This window comes from Schistocerca gregaria, chromosome 2 (assembly GCF_023897955.1).
Source record: "Schistocerca gregaria isolate iqSchGreg1 chromosome 2, iqSchGreg1.2, whole genome shotgun sequence".
In the NCBI taxonomy this organism is placed as follows: Eukaryota; Metazoa; Arthropoda; class Insecta; order Orthoptera; family Acrididae; genus Schistocerca; species Schistocerca gregaria.
Window position 1 is genome coordinate 661,409,945 of NC_064921.1, and position 22,981 is coordinate 661,432,925.

A 22,981-nucleotide genomic window follows, 5' to 3' on the forward strand; every position below is an offset into this window, starting at 1 on the left:
TGCCACCGGATTTGCCCTCTATTTTGCAAGACGACGCAGCGACTGCGGTTAAGGTCTTACGGTTTTGTGTCCTGTCCAATCTGTTGCCTCGGATTTTAGGGAGAGGGTTTTAATGTGCTGCTGGGTGACTGGCTCACCCAGGTTTTAGGTAAGAGGTCCGCCAGTCACGATTACCTCCTTGTTTCCCTTCGGCATCTGTTCTCTTTTCCTTGTGTTTCCTTTCCTTTTTAGTGTGTTTCTTCTCCTCTTGTTTTACCTCTGTATGTGAGCATTTGGAACTGCGTCAGGCCTGTGTCTTTTAGCCGTTCTCCTTGTTCGGTGTCCTCCTTCGTCCCTTCACCGCATGTGTTCCTGTTTCTATGCGTTTGGGCGCTGATGACCACGCTGTTTAGCGCCCGTAAACTTCAAACTCACACACTCCTCATCACGAATCTAGGAATATACTACATATCTCTACTTGTTGCTTACCTATGGACCTTGAAGTCAAGTGTAAACCAACAGGGTACATTCGCAAAGTGTCTCATGGGCATTGAACTCATGTTTTGTACTTAGGCATAACTGATCCACTAGGCATCATTAACACACATTTTTGTTGCCCATTCTAACTGATTTGTGACAGAACCTCGGTCGCAGGTAATCTGTATGTGTGTGGCATCATAGTGCCTTGATGCAAAAGAAGTATATGCAACTTTATGGTATTTTTGTGTTAGGTTATATAGTGAACTGTAAGTCGACATTCTGCATTTGTGCTTGTATCATGCACAATGAAAACTGACACAAAAAAGATGTTCGAGGCTTTATACCAGACTGAATTACTGTCTTCATCACTTGAAGTGTGGGAAGATGAAAGAGACAGCGCAAACACTATCTTTGATTTGCCCAAGAAACTTGGAGGTGCCACTGCCACTGAAATCCCAAAAAATGAAGAACCGGTGCAAATGCCTTCCATGCCTTCCAAGGACGCTACTGATTTCGAACCAATTTATGAGCCTTTCACTGATGATGTAGCTAATGACTATGTTTCTTTGTCATTTCAAGAAGTTAATTGAGCATAACAATCATGTCAAGAAATTAATTGAGCATAAGTGTCAAACACAGGAACTTTGTGTATCATTATCAGAGATGCTTTGGACAACAAGGAAGAAAACATGACAACCCCGAGGTAATAGTGAAGTACATTTGGTCTACTTTTCAAGAGGCAAGGACTATTTCCATAGCTGTGCATGATATGGATATAAGATGAAGGGCATTCACAATAGCTAGAGTGCTTCGACTGATGAGTTTCGAAACTGGATCTACCTGAGTGTGGAAATGTAAGGCAGTTCTCAAGACTGTGAGCCAAAAAGTTATGCAGTTTGTAACATACAAGAATAATTGAATGCAGGAAGAGGTAGAGTACTCTGTGATTGCATTTGGTATTGAATTCATGGACACTACCATTCCTAACTATTCAGTAGCTGAAATTCTAAATACCAACCAATCTCTGTTTAAATGTGACAATCACAGAGACTGCACACTATGTAGCATAAGCGAATGAGACATGATTGTCGGGGTGCAATCAGCGTCTAGAATATCACAATTGTATTCAGTTTATCCAGTTATTTCTGTGGAAGGTAGACTTCTTTGCTCACTACTCATTGTCTTCCATAAACCAAGTGGTACATCTGGCCTCTTATGCAAAAGAAAATGAACCAGCATCTGAACATATAAATAACAATTTCAAAATCAGACAATGTGACAAGCGTATCCTTGAACAGTGGTGAGATAACTGTCTGTCTCCCAGCATTGGATCAAAATACTGTCTGGGAGCGCAAGCATTGCTGCAGCGTTCTGTCATCTGTAGTGTTTTAAAAAAAATTCTGTTAAATAAATTGGTGTGTACTTACAAAATTAATAGAGATGTATGAAGCTGGTGAGGTGCTTTACAACGTGAGGCACCCTGAATACAAAAATAGATTAAGAAGATTGGAGACTTGACCTAACCTAACCTAACCTAACCTAACCCAACCCAACCCTCTCCTCTAGCAAGGAATCAGAGTGTTACAGTGAGCCTGTCTTCTCCAGGTATAGCAATTCTTAAGTGAGTATTGTGCCTTGTGATATCAGGATACACTTCACATAACAAGTTTTGTTGAACGCTTTCATCGTATCGTCGTAGTAAAACCCATGGTTTCACCCAGATAAATTTCCTCCCCCCCCCCCCCCCCCCCCCCCCACTTCTCCTCTGCATGTGCAATCAGTGCAATTGTGGTACATGCAACTGCTGCGGTTAATAACAAGTTGTTGTTGTCAGCCGTCTTGACTTTGACGAAAAATATGATGACAGTGTAATACCCCTATTTAGCGCGATGTCAAATATCTTTGTCAAATATATTTGACGAACATTTGATCAAATCTTTGACAAAGAAATTTAATAGTTTAATACCGGCCTTAATGAAGACTAGGACATCCCCCATTCTCAGCTCTCCTGAGCTTCATTTCTCTTCCTGGTATGGAGTCCAAGACTTTGGCTTGTTGGCTTAAGGCAGTGTGCGTAATGCTCACAAAACTACTTTTAAGTCATCAGAACCCTTCCAATGTAGGTTTTCAATAGATTTCTACACAAAGACTCACAAATAGACTTAATAAAAGGTACATACAGCTAACGGAAGATATAATTAAATAAATAAACCGTACTCTTAATTCATCACAACCCTTTCAGTCTAGGCTTTCAAAGTGTTAAGTCGACTCATTCCTCCTCTTTTGAAGAACTTGCTTTCATTGTCTCCATTGCTATTTTTCTTAAGTTACCTTACTCGTAAATTATCAACATTCTTTGTTACTTCTGCATATTTAATATAACCCTTCTTTCCCCTTAAACAGGAAGTTACAATATAAATACAAGCAGAATGTTCCTATTACAAAAAGAATATTTCAGTCAAGGAATTGTAAATATAATAGGTAAAGTTGTGGCAAAACTGTAATAATTTAGGAAAAAAAAAGCTTTGCTGGCTCTTGGACAAATCCATCAATAAGATAGAAGCTTGCCCCCCCCCCCCCCCCCAATTACCCCCCTCCCCCACAGACACACACAAGTAAGTCATTCCATGTCAAATCAACACACTTTAAATAAAAATTTTACCTCACCCTCTTAGATTTTGCTGAAAGTTAGTATACTTATAGCGGGTGCTGAAACTAAGAAAAAAACCAAATTTCTATTTTTTACCTCAAACAATTCCTGAAATATGGTCATGTAAACTTTTCAAAAACTGGCCAAAAATGTTTTTAAATTGCCCTTTGAGCTGCCCTAATTGAGCTAGAGAACTGGGAAAGGTGTCATTTTGCAGCATTTTTCATGCTCTTTCCAGCGATAGACCAAGAAACATAGCTTCTAATTAATAACCTTTTTCAAAATGGTAATTAATATTTTGATTTAATTTTTTTACAAAAAGCACATAATTGAAAATTTTCAAAATATTTCCATATCTAATTCATACTATTGTAAATCACATGGCAAAACATAAATGTGGGATAATGATGGGTTCTTTGTTTAAAAAAAATTATTCCGGACTCTTGTTTTTCACAAACGGCCCTAGTTTGACCAAACTGTCCTTTAAGGTAGTACGTCAGTAGAGGAGCGTATACATAGGGTTTGATGTCTGTATAATAATTCAGAGACTGGAGCCATTGTTGAGATGATGATGTCTACATTGTTACCTTCTAAGGCTTTGTGTGCCTGCAGCATTATTGTGCACTGTGGTTTTAGTGCAAATCAGTTGTTACCTCTGTGTTGACCAGTCTGTATCTATTATATTTAATAGTTCATTTTCAAGTAAATCTATACATTGATGGGCAGTTTATAAGTGGTTTTTGTATAAATATGGAACCAAGTAAAAAGAGCAATGCTGTAAGAGTGCAGTGTTGTAATGCATTGAAGAAGTCAAATGATTTTATTAGAGACAGAAAGAAACTCGGAAATGTCACAACATGGATGCCCAAATTATTTCCTAAAATACCAAGTGGTGCCAAGATTTGTGATAAATGTAGGAAAGATGTAACCAAATTGAAAAATACACCAGCGTCCATCAGTGATGAAAGTGTTGAAGAAGAATCTTCTGGATCTGAGATAATAATCCGAGACCAAGATCCTGACTTCACTCCAACTTCAGTAGCTGTTAAAACATTTAACACAACACTTCAAGAACTAGGTGAGTCCCCAGTTGACAAGAGAAAACTAACATCTAGGCATTACGCCAAATCAAAAGTGAAGAAAATCTCATCAATGACACGTAAACTTTTTGTTGCTCCTGAAGTTTCTTCGTCAGATACTGATAATGATGAATCCATCCTTGAAAATCCTAAAAGAAACTTTAAAAATTCTATAAGTAGAGCAAAAAAACTAATGATTCTTACAAGTTTACCTGAAAAGTGGAGTGTCAGGAAAATAATGAGGGAATTTAATGCTCCTAATTACATTGTTCGGCAGTCCAAAAAAATTTTGAAAGAGAAAGGATTCATGGAAGGTCCAAACCCAAAACCAGGGAAGTGTTTACCAACAGAAACTGTCAAAACTGTACATTCATTTTATGAAAATGATGAAGTTAGCAGGGCAATGCTGGGTATTAAAGATTGTGTGAAAATTACAGAAACAAGTGGGAATAAAACAAAAAATCAAGAAGACTTATTTTGTATAACTTTAAAGAAGCTTACAAGCATTTTAAAGACAAGTTTCATAACATAAAAATAGGTTTCTCTAAATTTGCTGATTTGAGACCAAAACATTGTGTATTAGCTGGCCGGAGTGGGCATTTTAAAAGACACTCTTCATGAAAACTTAATTGACTAAGTTCAGTTCTGACAGTGGATGTCAGTTGACTCATGTAATCAGGAAATTGTTCAGAAAACTTCTGAAGAATTCATAGATTTATTTAAGATGCCGACTTTGATTCGGCATGACTTCATTGCCAACAACAACGAACATTCCTTAACTCCACAAGAGGAAACCTTATGGAATCTGAATTTGTTGTCATATGTGATTTTTCAGAAAATTATAGTATAGTTCTACATGATGAAGCTCAGAGTTTCCACTGGACAAGACAACAGATTACCATTCATCCTTTTGTTATATATTACAAACAGGAAGGCAAAATTGAGCATATGACCTTTGTCATTGTTTCTGATTGCCTAGAGCACAATACAACTGCAGTTTACACCATTGAAAAGAAGCTAATTTCATATCTAACAAATAAATTTCAAAAGATTCCAAAAAAGATATACCATTATTCTGACAGTTCTGCCGCTCAGTATAAAAATAAGAAAAACTTCCTGAACCTTTGCCTTCATGGGGAAGACTTCAACATAAAAGCTGAGTGGCACTTTTCAGCCACAGCACATGGGAAAGGGCCTTGTGATGGAGTAGGGGGTTCAGTAAAGAGACTGGCAGCTGGTACAAGTTTGCAAAGGCCATACCAAAATCGTATACAAACCGCACGAGATCTATTTGAGTGGGCAGTAGATAATATCACAAATGTTGATTTTGCATATTCCACTCAAGAAGACTACGCTGCTTCAGAAATATTCTTAAAAAGCTGACTTGAAGAGGCATTGACAGTCAAAGGAACACAGCAATTTCAAACTTTCATTCCCAACACCACATCAAAATTAACAGTCAAATACTTCTCAGGTGATGTGCAGAGTTGGGAGAGGGAAGTGACTACATCACTACAGAAACTGAAGTTACAAGATGTATCAGGATATGTCACCACTGTATATGGCAGAAACTGGTGGCTTGGGTACATTTTAGAAAAAAATGAAGAACTTGATTAAGTGAAAATAACTTTTCTTCATCCCTGTGGACCAACTAAGTCATTCTCTTATCCTGCACATGGAGATGTCCTGTGGGTGTCAGTTGTGGATGTTTATTTCAGTTTGTAGTTAAATGCTCAATTTCTTGTTTTTGTTATATCGGTTAATATACTGTTAGTGAAGTTGAATGAAATTAAAATAAGCATGCAACTTAATTATAAAATATGCTGATTAGTTTTGGTTTAATAAGGTGATGTTTTGATATTTATAATACTTTTTTTACTTACCTTTCAGTATATTTTAAAGAAATTCCATTTTTTTAAAGGTCAATTTGGTCAAACTAGGGCCGTTAGTGAAAAATAAGAGTCCGGAATAATTTTTTTTAACAATGAACCCATCATCATCCCACATTTATATTTTACCATGTGATTTACGATAGTATGAAATAGTTCTGGAAATATTTTGAAAATTTTCAATTATGTACTTTTTGTAAAAAAATTAAATCAAAATATTAATTACCATTTTGAAAAAGGTTATTAATTAGAAGCTATGTTTTTTGTCTATCACTGGAAGGAGTATAAAAATGCTGCAAAATGACACCTTTCCCAGTTCTCTAGCTCAATTAAGGCAGCTTTAAAAAAGTCCGTTCACACATTTTTGGCCAGTTTTCGAAAAGTTTACGTGACCATATTTTAGGAATGGTTTGAGGTAAAAAATTGAAATTTGGTATTTTTCTTAGTTTCAGCACCCAATATAAGTACACCAACTTTCAGCAAAATCTAAGAGGGTGAGGTAAAATAGGTGTCTTGATTTGACATGGAATGACTCAAGTGTAACTACATTGCGATGGCGGAACACACAATGCTGGATCTTCAGGGCTGCATTTCAGCTAGTAGGCTTGATTAAGGGCTTATATCAAGTGGGGTGGATGGGTGGAGGAAAGAGGCAGTGGGAAGGAGGGTTGGGGAAGGGAATCTGATGGCTTGGAGGGAGGCGCCAGATCTGTGGGACAGGATTGCAAGAGATGTATGGGATAGGAATACTACACATGGGCTTCAAAGCTAGTTAGTTCATGCAATGAATGATGACAATTGACATGGAGAAGTGGATAGGGAGGGCTGTTTGATAGTGAGGGAATGCAGGGCAGAGGAAGGGGAGGATGTTTGGTAGATGCTGTGGATGCATTGAGGTAGGGGAATTGAGGCGAGGAGGATTATGGAAATGAAGGATGTGTTGCAAGGGTAACTCCCATTTACAGAGTTAACTGGTGGAGGGGGGGGGGGGCATGGGAGGAGGGGCAGGGGTTGTAAAGCAGCTTTAAACTTGAACACGTGGTTCTCAGCAACATGTTCCACCACTGTCTGGTCAACTCTGTTCTTGGCATTCGTTCTGGTAGACACTGGTTGATGATCATGCCCACATAAAACACAGTGCTGAAGTTGCACCAGGGCTACTATATTATATGGGTGCTTTCACTGGTGGCCCTATCTGTGGTGGATTAGGATATGCCTATGACATGGTATGTTAAGATGTGCTATATAGGTGAATTGGGCAGGCTTTGCTCGTGGGTCTTCCACAGTCGTACAGCATCTGTTGTAATGGGTTGGGAGTGGGAGTGGCATAGGGATGGACCAAGTCATTGTACAGGTTGGGTGGATGTTGGAATACCACTTTAGGAGGGGTGGGAAGGATTGTAGGTTGGTTGTTTCCCATTTTTGCACATGATGATAAATAGGCTATGGCCTGGTGAAGGGCATAGTTCATTTGCTCCAATCCGTTATGATACTGGATGATGATGCAGGTGCTCCTTTACAACTTGTTGTAACAAGGAACCACTTGAGTGTGAGATCATAAAAGGCCAATGATTTTACAGCATTTGGTGCTCTCCATATTGTCTACTATGAAACAACAATATTGGTTGCTAATGGCTACAGGGGGCAGGACTGTACATATCCAATGGTAAGTATAGTGTGTGGCTATGGTTGTAGTTGAACAGCTTACTCGATGAGTAACTCACAACAGTGCTGCAGTGTAGTGGTGTTGATACAAAGCAGAGCAATGACAACGACAAAGAAACCAAACATTGCGTTATATCCACAACAGCAGTTGCGAAAGTTGACATTCCATCAGAAAGGAACCCAAGGAATTTTGCAGAGTGAGAAAGAACTGGCAGATGAAATATTAGTGTTTCTGCGAGATGAGTCAGTGGAATGAGTGGTGTCTTACACACTCGAACGTGCGGTCAATCTTCATGAGACGTACAATGATGATGATTCAAACTTTACAAGTGAAATTGATATTGCAACAGGGGTCGAGCCATGGAGTTCATCATCCTTATTGGACAGGGAGTCACAAATCCTATTTCCAGTGAAATGCAGTAAAGGACAGTCGTCCAAGGAGCGGCTACTACACATAATTACGTGTGTGGAAGATGATCCACAGCATAGTAAAAAAAAAAAGCATGAACAGATTTCGAGTAAATCAGCAACAATATGAACATGTAGTGCACAGGAAAAAGTATGGATATTCATGGGAGGACAAGGCATACGTGTTACAAAAACTGGTATTTGCGTGTTTCAGGGATGCTCGATACAATTTTCAGGATTTAAGATAATGAAAATTCAACACAGCGTCAACTTGATGATGCATAGCAAACAATGGAATTGGCCACAAAATTTGTAGAGGAGATAAACAAGCTTATCCCATTGTTCAATAAGGAATTTGTTTTCAACTCCGATCAGTCAGAATTTGAAGAGGAAATGCATATGAAAGGAACCCTGGAAATTAGAGATACCGTGTAGTTGTATCAAGATCACCTAACATCAATGCCTTAATGTATACACATACAACTGTGCCAACTGTTAATCTGTATGATAATTGGACAGGAAGTTGTTTAGTGTACTGTAAGAAGGTGGAGATGCTCTCCCCCGTATGAGTCTTCTGATGTGAGTGATCTTCTAAGGGCGGTAGGGAATATTTATGTCACAGCAAGCAACAGTGGGAAAATGGGCATAACAGAACTACAACTATGGCGTGAACACTGCTTTTGGCCAGTAGCGGATCAAAATAACTTGCTTTTGGGAGATTTGTAGTCTGCATATAAAAATCATACTCTCTTAGAGCAAACTATGACTCTGGAAAAATGTATGATGTTACAATTCATACCACCTGGAATCACTGGACAAATTCAGCCTGTGGATGTTTTTCCCACATGTAAAACAAGCTGTCTGCAGCTTTGCCTTAAAGGAAAGCCAGTTTCGCAATAAACTCCACAACGGACTGTTCTGCATTCAGTTGCGAGCCATAACATTCCGCTAGTTCTCGTCAACCCATTACACCAATATGATTCTGTATGCATTCTTTAATTGTGGATACCTAACTGAATGTCCTGCACAGTTTGTAACTCTTCAAGGAGTTTGCCTTAGATCTTGATTGTGCGAACCTTTGTGATCACTTTGGCATGCCATTTTCATTTGGTGTCCATGGTGCAAGCTAATGGTTTGTTTTGAACATTTCTTGAACATTGGCAGTGTTCATTTTGTGAAAAGTAATAGTTACATCTCATAGAAGGTTGATCTCTGCACACCACACACACTCATTTTCTGTTGCCCTCCTGATGCACGTGGTAGCAGCTAGTATTTGTGCTGGCATTATTTTTAACACAGCAGTTTCAAATGAGTCATGTTAAAGATTGAACTTGTGACTTTGCACTCAAGGGGTTCCGTGTTAGAGGTGATGAAAAGATTAGGGGTGTGAGATGATATGGTGATAGAAATGTGTTTGTGAAATTTTCAGAAAACTCTGCATAGAAATCGTTATCCTGGTGGACGCTTTTCTGAATTATGTGGATAAGAGTTATCCTTGCGACACATCCTTCATTCCTATGATCCTCCCACAGTTATTATCCAAAAACGCATCCCCTACCCAAGAGCCTCCCCTTCCTCTGTCCTGCACTTCCTCCCAGTTCACTTCCCCATGTCATCACCATCATGCTCCTGAGCCCATGTATAGCATTCCTGCCTCATACATTTGCTGCCTCTTCCCTTTGTAGTTCTACCCCACACAGCTGCTGTTAAAGGAGTTATCTGAAAGCTACTGAAGGTATCATTCTGTTTTCTTTGTCTGTCAACGATCCAGTTACAGAACTGTGTGAATTCTGAAAGGACACACACACACAAACACACACACACACACACACACACACACACACACACACACACACACACACACACACACACACAGAGAGAGAGAGAGAGAGAGAGAGAGAGAGAGAGAGAGAGAGAGAGAGAGAGAGAATTATGTGCAGTACGCAACCATCTTTGATTAATTGGTGGATTTTCATTACGTGCTTTGTTAACCTTAATGACTGATTCTGTGATGCTGAAGTCAAAATTAGTTTTTAAACTGTTCGATAAAAATTTTAATTTTCTGTTCCAGGTCTGCATTGCTAAATGCAGGTTATCGAGTATCTTTGTCCCATGCTCACAAAAACTCTGTGAAGACTGATGCTCCAGTTTCTTTTCTGTGGGATGTAATGCGGGCTTGGGAGCAGGTTCATCCAGTTCGTAGGGATCGACTACCGTCTCATGCAGCAGCTATACTTTCCCGTACACCTGCAGCAACAATCTCATTCAATCTGCATGAGAAGGCTAATCCAGAATCTCGCCAGTTGGGTCTTGTACGCTTCCAGGAAAACCCACAGCGATACTGGGGCCCAGGCACTCGTGCCAAAGCAAGGTAATTGCTGTCTCTGTGTTTAAATGCTAAAAAGGCCAGCACAGCATGATTCTTACTACATAATTTTTGTTACTGTGAGGTATCTCGCACAGCTGGGGCAAATATCGTTGCGGAAGACGAAAGCCTCACATGGTAACATACGAGTAGGAATTCATGCTGTTTTTCTGAATGGAGATGTAATGTTAGGTTATGTGTAAGTGGAAACAAAGATTTGTCATGCAGGGAAGTAATAAGTGGATAGTTCAGAATAAGAGAAACTTTTGGGAAAATGTGAATAGCCTTCTTAAATGTGAAACTTGAATGTCCTCCAGTGAATGAAATGTTGAAACAACATACGAGTATGCAGCTGGGTGACGTCTTCAACAACTGGTTCTTGAAGATGTCTCCCAGCTACATTCCTGCAAGTTGTTCAGACAGGCTCATGAACTCTGTATTATACCAAACACAACTCTGAATTGTGCTCTGGAGAAGAATATGCCAAGTGAGTGTATTAACATAAGAAAAGACCCATCTTGATTAAATATAGAAATTTAAGAAATAATAAAGAAGGAGAGATGATTGCAATCTCGGTTCAAAAAAGAACAAAGCATAATGACAACTTCCATTGTCATATCTTAGCAAAATCCTACGTAAAATCGCTAAGCACGTCAAAGACACTTATCCAGTCACTTGTTTACCAGCCCGGTGAGCCAGTATAAGGTAACAAGAGAAAAGTTAAGTTTTAAATTTTGTATTTAGGAAATCATTCTCACTGGGGGGTTTTGCAAACATATCATAGTCTGACCATCGCACAGACTCCCATGTGGAGGACATAGTAATAGGCTCTCTGGCATAGAGAAGCAACTGAAAGAGTTGAAGACAAACAAGTTGTCAGGTCTGGATAGAACACAAGTTCTGTTTTACAGAGAGTGCTGCATGGTATTGGTTCTTTACATGGCTTGCATTTCTCATGAATCTGCCACCCAGTGCAAAGTTCCAAGTGATTGGAGAGAAGTGCAAGTGACACCTGTATACAAGAAGGTTAAAAGACTGGACCTGCAAAATTACAGACCAGTATCCTTAATATTGGTTTAGTGCAGAGCTCTGAAACATACTGTGAGTTCATACACAATAAATTTCCTTAAGAGAGAAAGCTTCTGCCCACAAACCATCATGCATTTAGAAAGCACCAGTCATCAAAAACTCAGCCTCCCCTTTCCTCGCACGATATCCTGCAGTAGGCAGATTCCATATTCGTGAATTTCCAGAAAGAGTTTGACACAGTGACCTACTGCAAACTCTGAATGAAGTTCTGAACATATGGATTAGGTACCTAGGCATGTGAATGGCTCGAAGGTTACTTATATAAAAATACTCAGTACCTTGTCTTCAACAGTGAGTGTTCATCAGAGACAAGGTTATAGTCAGGAGTGCTGCAGGGAATTGTGATAAGACCGCTGTAATTTTCTATATACATAAATGATCTGACAGATAGGGTCAGCAGCAATCTGCAGCTGTTTGCCTATGATGCTGTGGTATGCGGGAAGGTTGACTGTAAGAGGACACAAGAGGACTGGGACAAAATGCTGGTTGGTGTGATGGATAAAAGCTTGCTACAAATGAAGAAAAATGTAAATTAATGCAGGTGAGCAAGAAAAACAGTCTCATAATGTTCTAACGTTGCATTGGTAATGTGCTGATTGACACAGTCAAGTCAATTGAATATCGAGATGCCATGTTGCAAAGTATTTTGAAATGGAATGAGCATGTTAGGGCAGTAGTAGGGAATGTGATGGTTGACTTTGATTTACTGGGAGAATTCTAGGAAAGTGTAGCTCACCTATGAAGGAGCCCGCAAGGTGTTACCTGTAGGTTCGCACTACATGGAAGTATTACACAGATGGTTCAGGAACTCTAATGGGAATTCCTGGAAGGAAGACAATTGTCTTTGCATGAAACGCTATTGAGAATATTTAGAGAACAAGCATTTGAAGCTGACTCCAGTAAAATTCTACTGCTGCCAACGTAGGTTTCGCATAAGAACCATAAAGATGCAGAAGAGAAATTAGTGCTTGTATGAAGGCCTGTAGACAATCTTTTCTCCCTTGCTCTAGTTGTGAGTGGAGCAGGAAAGGAAACAGCTAGTAGGGGTACAAGGTAACCTCTGCCATGCATTACATAGCAGCTTGCAGAGTATTTATGTAGATGTAATTGAACGATAGTATAACTCTCTGAAATTTAAAGGATTCTGATCAATGTAAGCACAAAAATTTTGCATTCCATTTCACTTCATTGAGTTAAGTGTTTCAGTAAACATTTACCTGGACATACTGGAGCAAGATTGATGGTACTGTTTGATACTGAATGTACAGATTACCTCTTTCAGTAAGATGGAACAACCCCCCATTGGGATGTGGAGATTTACACATCTTTAATCACCATTTTCCAAATTGTGGATTGGTAGTATTGTATTGGAGAATATTATGTTCTGCCCATAGTCACTTAGGTATCTAACACCTGTGGATTTCTTTTTAAGAAGTTATATGAAATCCATTGTCAAAAACAATTCCATAACCCAAAATGCAGTGCTGGACTGCCAAAAATAATGTATTACTGGACATCATCTAAGAACAGCAGTGTACAGTACAGGGTGTGAGATGCAAGGTAAACTATGGGTAACTAGTGACTGGCCTTTGATTATTTATTATACATTCTCTGCTCCCATTAGAGAAATGAAAATGTATAGTACTGTATAAAACAACATTTTAGAGAACAAATAAATAAACTTTATTGCCTACATTTTTAATGTAATTTTAAGATTTTATGTTAAGTTCAGGACAGTACATACTGTAGTGCAATACTGTGTGTGTTTTATATTACAGTATTTCAATATTTTATTCACTTGAAACAAGACCTAATGTCTTTGTCTTCGATTTTTTCCTTCAAAATTCGGCTCTGTTGTAGGATTTGCTGCTTTCAACAAATCTTATAAGCGCGTCAGTAGCGGCAGCTGCTGCGTAACATTCAGATGGAGGTGTTGAGTTTTTTTGCATCAGCCCCTTCTTCTTCAGCATATTCAGTATCTGGTAGTTGAAGCTCTTGTGGTGCTATCACACTTTCTACTATCAGTTCATCTGATGTTTTTTCAATTACAAGTGCTTAGTTGTCAGTGTCTATCCAGTCCAAAACCTCATATCATCGCAGATTTCATATTTCATTTTGAGCGACACCTAACAGTTCAATAGTAGCTTAATCTTTGATAGGAATATAGGAGTCTATTTCTTCTTTGTAGGTGTATGTCCTGAGTTTTTGCTTAGACTTCGAAAGAGCAAAGGGTAGCAGGCGTAACTTTATTCCACACCAAAGCAGTTCTGAAAATAGCTTCTTTAATGTTAATTTTTTTTAAATCTGCTCTGAATTGTATGATTGGATGAGCTCTAAAGAAAAGAAACTCTGTAAAGACATTTGTAATTTTTAATTACTGCCTCAATCATTAGCTGAAAAAGAGAAGTAATGTTTGCTAGAAGGTAAATGGTGAATATATTCCCTTAGATCAATTTAGGTTCTGGTGGGTGTACTACAACCTTTGGCTGTCTGGGCAAACCAAGTCTTTTTTATTATTATTTTCTCCCACAGAAAGTATGAAATTATGGAAAATCCGGTCTTTAAACAATATGGAGGTCATCTGTAGATGGGGATAAGCTCCACAAATTACAGGAAAATTTGGAACACCTTTAAAAGCTTGTGACTTTTTGTACTTGTCAATAACATAAGGAGTCGACATGTGGTCTCCTGAAGCCTTTGAACACAATAGAACTGTAACCAATCCTTGGTTTTTATTTTATTTATTTATTTTATTAAAAAAAGAGCTTTGGTGTACATTTCATATTCACCTGCCAGTTCCAAAGTATGTCTATTTCATCAGCTTTTTAGATTTGACTACCAGTTAAGTTACAGTATCTTCAGCTGGATTTTAATCTGCCAATCATATAAACCCCTACCCTCCATCTACATCAAGCTACTGAATTCCATGGCGAGTTTTTAATTGGTATAGTCAGCCATAAGAAAATACACATTCAGTTTCTGATAACCTCAAATTATCATTTAACTGTTTACCTGTTTCCATAATCATAGTTCCAGTTACAGGTATTCTTCAGACTTTTTGCCACAGAACCACATGTACAAAATTTTATCCAGATGATCTAGTTTGGACTTTTTCAAAGTTTTTGTTATTCATTGTCTTTTACTATAACTTTTGAAACTTACTTTCTTTTAATATTATAGGTTGTTGAAGAACCACCTTTACATTCTTCCATAATCTTATTTCGATTCTCATCTTTCTCAGTCTGATTACTGATGTCAAACTTTTGTTGTAGTGTAGGTGTAACATGTTTATGTTTTACTTCAACTTTGTTTTAAGAGATGCTATGTTAAGAATACATTCCCACAACAATACACAGAACTGCTGTAATATCTATATGGGACAGCACTATTCAGGACTACACTTTAAAGCACTACTCTTTTAATTGCTATAGACAATTGATACATGGCAGAAGCTGTCTGACAGGTGAGTGAAACAATTGTTGGCACTACACAACTTGAAGTTATTGACCACTCCCGAGCACAAACGAATTCTGCTGAGTGCATCCGCAATATGTAAAAAGCTATATGAAATTATTAAATTTTCCAGATTGTCAGAAGCCAGGTTAATGGGCTATCACTTTAAGTAAAGAAAAGTTTGAATTTTCTTTTACAGTCTCTGCAATTATTATGGATGTATTGCTGTGCTTTAAATAGTTGTAGCACTTCATAATTACAGTATTCATTTGGAATTGCCTTGTACTGTCATGAAATGATTTCATTAAATGAGAAATGTAATAAATTGGAACTGAACTTCATAGGAACTTGAAACTACATTATTTAGTTTACTGTTTCAGGAATAATCACAGAGATGTTTTGTTTTCGTACAAGACATTAGTATCTGAAACTTGGGTGCATTGTGGGCAGGTACAAAATTATTGGCATTATTGCAAGCCATAAAATAAGTAGATACAACAAATAAAGTCATGAAAACAGATAGATAGGTAGATAGATAGATAGACAGATAGACATACAGATGGATTCTGACTAACACCAATGTTGAAAGGAAGAGGAGGATGGTGGATTAGGATATGTAGGTTAAGTTTGGAAGAGTGGTGGGATAAAAGGATATGTTCTAGAAAACGTTCCTGTCACAAAAGTTCAAGGGAATATGCTGGTTGAGGATCCAAATGATCCATATGTTATTGTCGCCATTCTGGTCTCTCGAGTCAAGCTGTAGAGCATGATCAGCAAGTGACTGCATTATGCCCCCAAGAAGCACCAATTCATTTGTGCCAATTCACCTGTTATGCCAATGTGGTTTTGGCTGTCCCCATGTAGATAACCATGCAATGAACACACATGAACTGATAAATGACTTCCGTATTTCCTGTTGAGTATGTTATACTAGTGATGCATTTGGTGTAGGTGGTAGTTGCAGTTGCAGTAACTGTGGACTAAGAATGGTGATATAGGTATGTCATAAGATGTGAGAAGTTGTTAAGTTTAAAGGGGTGATGGAAGGGAACTTTAGGTTGAATAGGGAGGATGTTGGGGAAGGAGCATTGAGCAGCCGCTGAGTATCGGTGCACTAGCAGTGCAGTAGTGAGTCGCAAATTAGGTTTCATATTTGTTTTGTAGTTTGATTCTTAATTTCTTTCCGAGTGTTTGCGTGCTTGCATATTTAATTACATAAAAACCTTGCGTATTCTCATATTTGAGAGGAGTAATATTGCTTATTGATAGCCGTAGAGTATAAATTCGCAGAGTCGTTAGATACCAGCAGTAGGATGAATAGGGTGTGTGCTTGCTGTGTGCAGGCGCAGGAGGAACTGGCCGCTGTTTGTGAGCAGCTGAGTGTGCTGTTGGCCACGGTCAGCCACCTTCAGGCTGCTGCCTCGAGGTGCAGCGACGGCGGAGGGTCTGGTGCGTTGCTTGAGACACCCCAAGTGTCACTTGCTACATCCGGTAACTCAGTCGCCAATGCACCTTCTAGTGTACCTGGCACATTGGGGCCGCCCTCACCTGAGGGTGAGTGGTGGACTGCAATGCGTTCGTGTCGCTCGAGGCGGAGGGCCAATGTGGAGGCTGACTGTCTGGCCTCGGCCGTTCATCCTGTCAGTGGATGTGTGGCCTCCTTCAGCAGGGCCCGAGCAGGCACACGGGGGCAAAGGCTTGCTGGTTATTGGGAGCTCCAACGTTACGCGGGTGATGGAGCCCCTTAGGGTAAAAGCGTACAGGGCTGGAAAGAAATCCAACGTGCACTCGGTTTGTCTACCAGGGGGTCTCACCCAAGATGTGGAGGCGGCCTTGCCTGCAGCTATCGAGTGTACGGGGTGCAGTTATCTGCAAGTAGTTGCTCACGTCGGCACCAATGATGCCTGTTGCTTGGGTTCTGAGGCGATCCTCAGTTCGTACAGGCGGCTGGTGGATTTGGTGAAGGCCGCTGGCCTCGCACGTGGGGTGCAAGCAGAGCTCTCTGTTTGCAGCATTGTTCCCAGAGTGGATCGGGGTCCTTTGGTTTGGAGTCGAGTGGAGGGTCTCAACCAGAGGCTTTGTCGACTCTGTGACGATCTTGGCTGCAGATTTCTAGACTTGCGCTGTTGGGTGGGGAATTGTAGGACGCCCCTAGATAGGTCAAGGGTGCACTACGCAAAGGAAGCGGCTACTCGGGTAGCAGAATACTTACGGCGTGCACATGGGTTTTTTTTAGGCTAGGCAGTATTGCAAGGTGTCCTCATGAACACTCACCAGTCAACGTGCAGGCAGGGAAATCAGGACACACTCAGTATAAAGACACTTCAGCTATCAAGATATTAGCAGTAAATTTTCACAGTGTCCGAATAAAGTTCCTGAATTTACTCCCCTCCAGGAAGCGTGTGGCGCGCAAATTATTCTCAGGACTGAGACCTGGCTGAACCCTGGGATAGGAAATTCTGAAATATTCTGTGAGGGTTGGAACGTGTATCGGAAAGACAGATTAGACACTATAGGAAGTGGTGTCTTCATTGCAGTTGACAAATATATTGTGTCTACTGAGGTCGCAGTAGAGTGTGATTGTGAAATTATCTGGACACGTTTAACGTGAAATTATCTGGACACGTTTAACAGGGCTAGGGGAAATAAAGTTAATTGTGGGGTGTTATTACCGGCCACCAGGTTCCACCGTGACAGTTCTAGAATCATTCAAAGGGAGTCTACATTCTGTATCGCAGAAGTACCCGGATCATGCTATATTAGTCGGAGACGACTTCTACCTACATAGTGTAGACTGGGATGTCTATGGATTCATTGCAGGTGATACAGACAAGCCGTTGTATGAATTCCTTTGGAACACATTATCTGAAAACTGTCTTGAGTAGCTAAATCGACAGCCAATGCGTAATGGAAATATTTTAGATCTGGTAGCCACGAACAGACCAGATCTTATCGATGGTGTTGGTGTTGAGACAGGGATTAGTGATCATGATATTGTCATTACAACTATGGTTACGAAAGTTAACGAGTCACTCAAGAAGGCTAGGAGGGTATTCTTACTAGAAAGAGCATATAAGCAGTTGCTAGCATCCCACTTAATAAATGAATTGACTTCATTTACTTCCGGTATGATGGACGTTTAAGAATTATAGGCAAATTTTAAACACATTGTAAATCACGCATTGGACAAGTACGTGCTGAAAAAGTGGGTTACGGATGGAAAAGACCGACCGTGGTTTAACAGCACAATTCTGAGAATGCTCAGAAGTAAAGGCAGGTTAGTTGGTTGTTTTGGGGAAGGAGACCAGACAGCGTGGTCATCGGTCTCATCGGATTAGGGAAGGATGGGGAAGGACGTCGGCCGTGCCCTTTCAGAGGAACCATCCCGGCATTTGCCTGGAGTGATTTAGGGAAATCACGGAAAACCCAAATCAGGATGGCCGGACGCGGGATTGAACCGTCGTCCTCCCGAATGCGAGTCCAGTGTCTAACCACTGCGCCACCTCGCTCGGTAAGCAAAGGCAGTTGCACTTGCGTTACAAGAAAGATTGGGAGAATGAGGACAGGCAAAAGATAGTAGAGATTGGTGCTGCTGTAAAAAGAATGATGCGCGAAGCATTCAACCACTACCACCGTCATACCTTAGCAAAAGATCTTCCTGAAATCATCATCATCATCATCATTTAAGACTGATTATGCCTTTCAGCATTCAGTCTGTAGCATAGCCACCTTATAAAATTCCTCCATGTTCCCCTATTCAGTGCTAACATTGGTGCCTCTTCTGATGTTAAACATATTACTTCAAAATCATTCCTAACCGAATCCAGGTACCTTCTCCTTTGTCTGCCCCGACTCCTCCTACCCTCTACTGCTGAACCCATGAGTCTCTTGGGTAACCTTGCTTCTCCCATGCGAGTAACATGACCCCACCATGTAAGCCTGTTCGCCCTGACTGCTACATCTATATAGTTCATTCCCAGTTTTTCTTTGATTTCCTCATTGTGGACACCCCCCTGCCATTTTTCCCATACCTGCAATCATCCTAGCTACTTTCATATCCATAACCTCAACCTTGTTGATAAGGTAACCTGAATCCACCCAGCTTTCGCTCCCATACAACAAAGTTGGCCGAAAGATTAAACGGTGCACAGATAACTTAGTCCTGGTAATGACTTCCTTCTTGCAGAAGAGAGTAGATCGTAGCTGAGTGCTCACTGCATTGGCTTTGCTACACCTTGCTTCCAGTTCTTTCACTATGTTGCCATCCTGTGAGAATATGCATCCTAAGTACTTGAAACCGTCGACCTGTTCTAACTTTGTTCCTCCTATTTGGCACTCAATCCGTTTATATTTCTTTCCCACTGACATTACTTTCGTTTTGGAGATGCTAATCTTAATACTATAGTCCTTACATTTCTGATCTAGCTCTGAAATATTACTTTGCAAACTTTCAATCGAATCTGCCATCACAACTAAGTCATCGGCATATGCAAGACTGCTTATTTTGTGTTCACATATCTTAATCTCACCCAGCCAGTCTATTGTTTTCAACATATGATCCATAAATAATATGAACAATAGTGGAGATAGGTTGGAGCCTTGTCTTACCCCTGAAACTACTCTGGACCATGAACTCAATTTACCATCAACTCTAACTGCTGCCTGACTATCCATGCAAAGACCTTTAATTGCTTGCAAAAGTTTGCCTCCTATTCCATAATCTCGTAGAACAGACAATAACATCCTCCTAGGAACCTGGTCATATGCCTTTTCTAAATCTATAAAGCATAGATACAATTCCCTGTTCCACTCATAACACTTCTCCATTATTTGCTGTAAGCTAAAGATCTGGTCCTTACAACCTCTAAGAGGCCTAAACCCACACTGATTTTCATCCAATTGGTCCTCAACTAATACTCGCACTTTCCTTTCAACAATACCTGAGAAGATTTTACCCACAACGCTGATTAAAGAGATACCCTTGTAGTTGTTACAATCTTTTCTGGTTCCATGTTTAAAAATTGGTGTGATTACTGCTTTTGTCCAGCCTGATGGAACCTGTCCCGACTCCCAGGCCATTTCAATTATCCTGTGTAGCCATTTAAGACCTGCCATTCCACTGTATTTGATGAGTTCTTATTGACCATTTTCTCCACTTCCTCAAATGTGATCCTATTTCCATCATCATTCCTATCCCATTCTACCTTGAAATCTGAAACATTACTGATTGTATATTCACCTACATTGAGCAACTCTTCAAAATATTCCCTCCATCTGCCCAAGGCATCCACGGGATTCACCAGTAGTTTTCCTGACCTGTCGAAAATACTTGTCATTTCCTTCTTACCTCCCTTTCGAAGACTGCTAATTACACTCCAGAATGGTTTTCCAGCAACTCCAACAGTCTCCAACCTGTTTCCAAAGTCTTCCCAAGATTTCTTCTTGGATGCTGCAATTATCTGTTAGGCTTTCTTTCTTTCTTCAACATAACTTTCCCTGTCTACCTGAGTTCTAGTATGTAGCCATTTTTGATACGCCTTCTTTTTCCTTTTACAGGCTTCCTTGACTGTGTCATTCCACAATGCTGTTTGCTTCATTCTACTTTTACACACTACTGTTCCAAGACATTCTTTAGCCACTTCTAGTACTGTGTCCCTGTACCTTGTCCATTCCTTTTCCAATGACTGTAATTGACTACATTCAACTAACTGGTACCTTTCTGAGATAGTTGTCATGTACTTGTGCCTGATTTCCTTATCCTGAAGTTTCTCCACTCTTATCCTCCTACATATGGACCTGACCTCCTGCACTTTCAGTCTCACAATCCCAATTTCATTGCAGATTAAATAATGATCAGTGTCATCAAAGAATCCCCTGAATACACTTGTGTCCCTCACAGTCTTCCTGAATTCCTGATCTGTTATTATATAGTCAATGACAGATCTGGTTCCCCTGCCTTCCCAAGTATACCGGTGAATGTTCTTATGTTTAAAAAAGGAGTTTGTGATTACTAAGTCCATACTGGCACAGAAATCCAGGAGTTGTTTCCCATTCCTGTTGGCCTCCATATCCTCTCCAAATTTACCCATAACCTTTTCATACCCTTCTGTTCGATTTCTAATCCTGGCATTAAAATCCCCCATGAGCAGAAGACTGTCCTTGTCCTTTACTCTAACAACTACATCACTGAGTGCCTCATAAAAACTATCTATCGTATCTTGATCTGTCCCTTCACAATGCGAATATACTGACACAAGCCTAATTTTTATGCTAGACACTGTCATATCTATCCACATCAGTAGTTTGTTTACATACCTTATTGCAACTACCTGGGTTCCATTTCTTTCCTGATGTAAAGCCCTACACCCCATTGTGCTATTCCTGCTTTGACTCCTGACAGGTAGACCTTGTATTCTCCCACTTCCTCTTCTTTCTCACCCCTTACCTGAATGTCACTAATAGCTAAAACGTCCAGCCCCATCTTACTTGCAGCCTCTGCCAGCTCTACCTTCTTCCCTGAGTAGCCCCCATTGATATTAATAGCTCCCCATCTCATTACCATTTGTTTGCCAAGTCGTATCTTAGGAGTCCCTGGTTTGTCAGTTAGAGGTGGGACTCCGTTACCTCCAAAGGTCCGAGGCATTTTGCTCTGATTGTTGAAACCCAAGGAAATTCTGGTCTTACGTAAAATCGGTAAGTGGGTCGAAAGCTTCCATCTAGTCACTCACTGATCAGTCTGGCCTGGCTACGGAAGACAGCAAAACGAAATCTGAAATTTTAAATGTAGCATTAGAGAAATCTTTCATGCAGGAGCATCATGCAATCATACCGCCGTTTGAGTCTCGTTCAGATTCCCGTATGGAGGACATTGTGACAGACATCCCTGGGGTTGTGAAGCAGATGAATGGCTTGAAAACAAATAAATCGCTAGATCCTGATGAGATTCCAATTTGGTTATACAGAGAGTACTCTACTGCATTGGCTCCTTTCTTAGCTTGCATTTATCGCGAATTTCTTGCCCAACGTAAAGTCCCGAGCGCCTGGAAAAAACTGCAGGTGACGCCTGTATATAAGAAGGGTAGAAGGACGGATCCTCAAAATTACAGACCAATATCCTTAACATCGGTTTGTTGTAGGATTCTCGAACATATTCTCAGTTCGAATATAAAGAATTTCCTTGAGACAGAAAAGTTGCTGTCCATGCATCAGCACGGCTTTAGAAAGCATCGCTCCTGCAAAATGCAACTCGCCCTTTTCTCACATGATATCTTGCAAACCATGGATGAAGGCTATTAGACGAATGCCATATTCCTTGACTTCCGGAAAGCATTTGACTTGGTGCCCCACTGCAGACTCCTAACTAAGGTACAAGCATATGGGATTGGTTCCCAAGAATGTGAGTGGCTTGACGACTTCTTAAGTAATAGAACCCAGTACGTTGGCCTTGATGGTGAGTGTTCATCGGAGGTGAGGGTATCATCTGGAGTGCCCCAGGGAAATGTGGTAGATCCGTTGTTGTTTTCTATTTACATAAATGATCTTTTGGATAGGGTGGATAGCAATGTGCGGCTGTTTGCTGATGGTGCTGTGGTGTACGGGAAGGTGTTGTCGTTGAGTGACTGTAGGAGGATACAAGATGACTTGGACAGGATTTGTGATTGGTGTAAAGAATGGCAGCTAACTCTAAATATAGATAAATGTAAATTAATGCAGATGAATAGGAAAAAGAATCCTGTAATGTTTGAATACTCCATTAGTATTGTAGCACTTGACACAGTCACGTTGATTAAATATTTGGGCGTAACATTGCAGAGCAATATGAAGTGGGACGTAGTTGTGGGGAAGGCAGATAGTCGTCTTCGGTTCATTGGTAGAATTTTGGGAAGATGTGGTTCATCTGTAAAGGGGACAGCTTATGAAACAC

The 22,981-nt window shown here is 40.1% G+C and overlaps 1 protein-coding gene across 1 annotated transcript in view; it reads left to right on the top strand.

Annotated features, from left to right (window-relative positions):
• LOC126334709 (probable tRNA (guanine(26)-N(2))-dimethyltransferase) overlaps positions 1-22,981 on the top strand; it is a 74,927-nt gene that overhangs the window by 48,995 nt on the left and 2,951 nt on the right. The window contains exon 8 of the mRNA XM_049997219.1: positions 10,222-10,521. Coding sequence (XP_049853176.1) covers positions 10,222-10,521 — 300 coding nt within the window. The remainder of the gene's footprint in view (positions 1-10,221; positions 10,522-22,981) is intronic.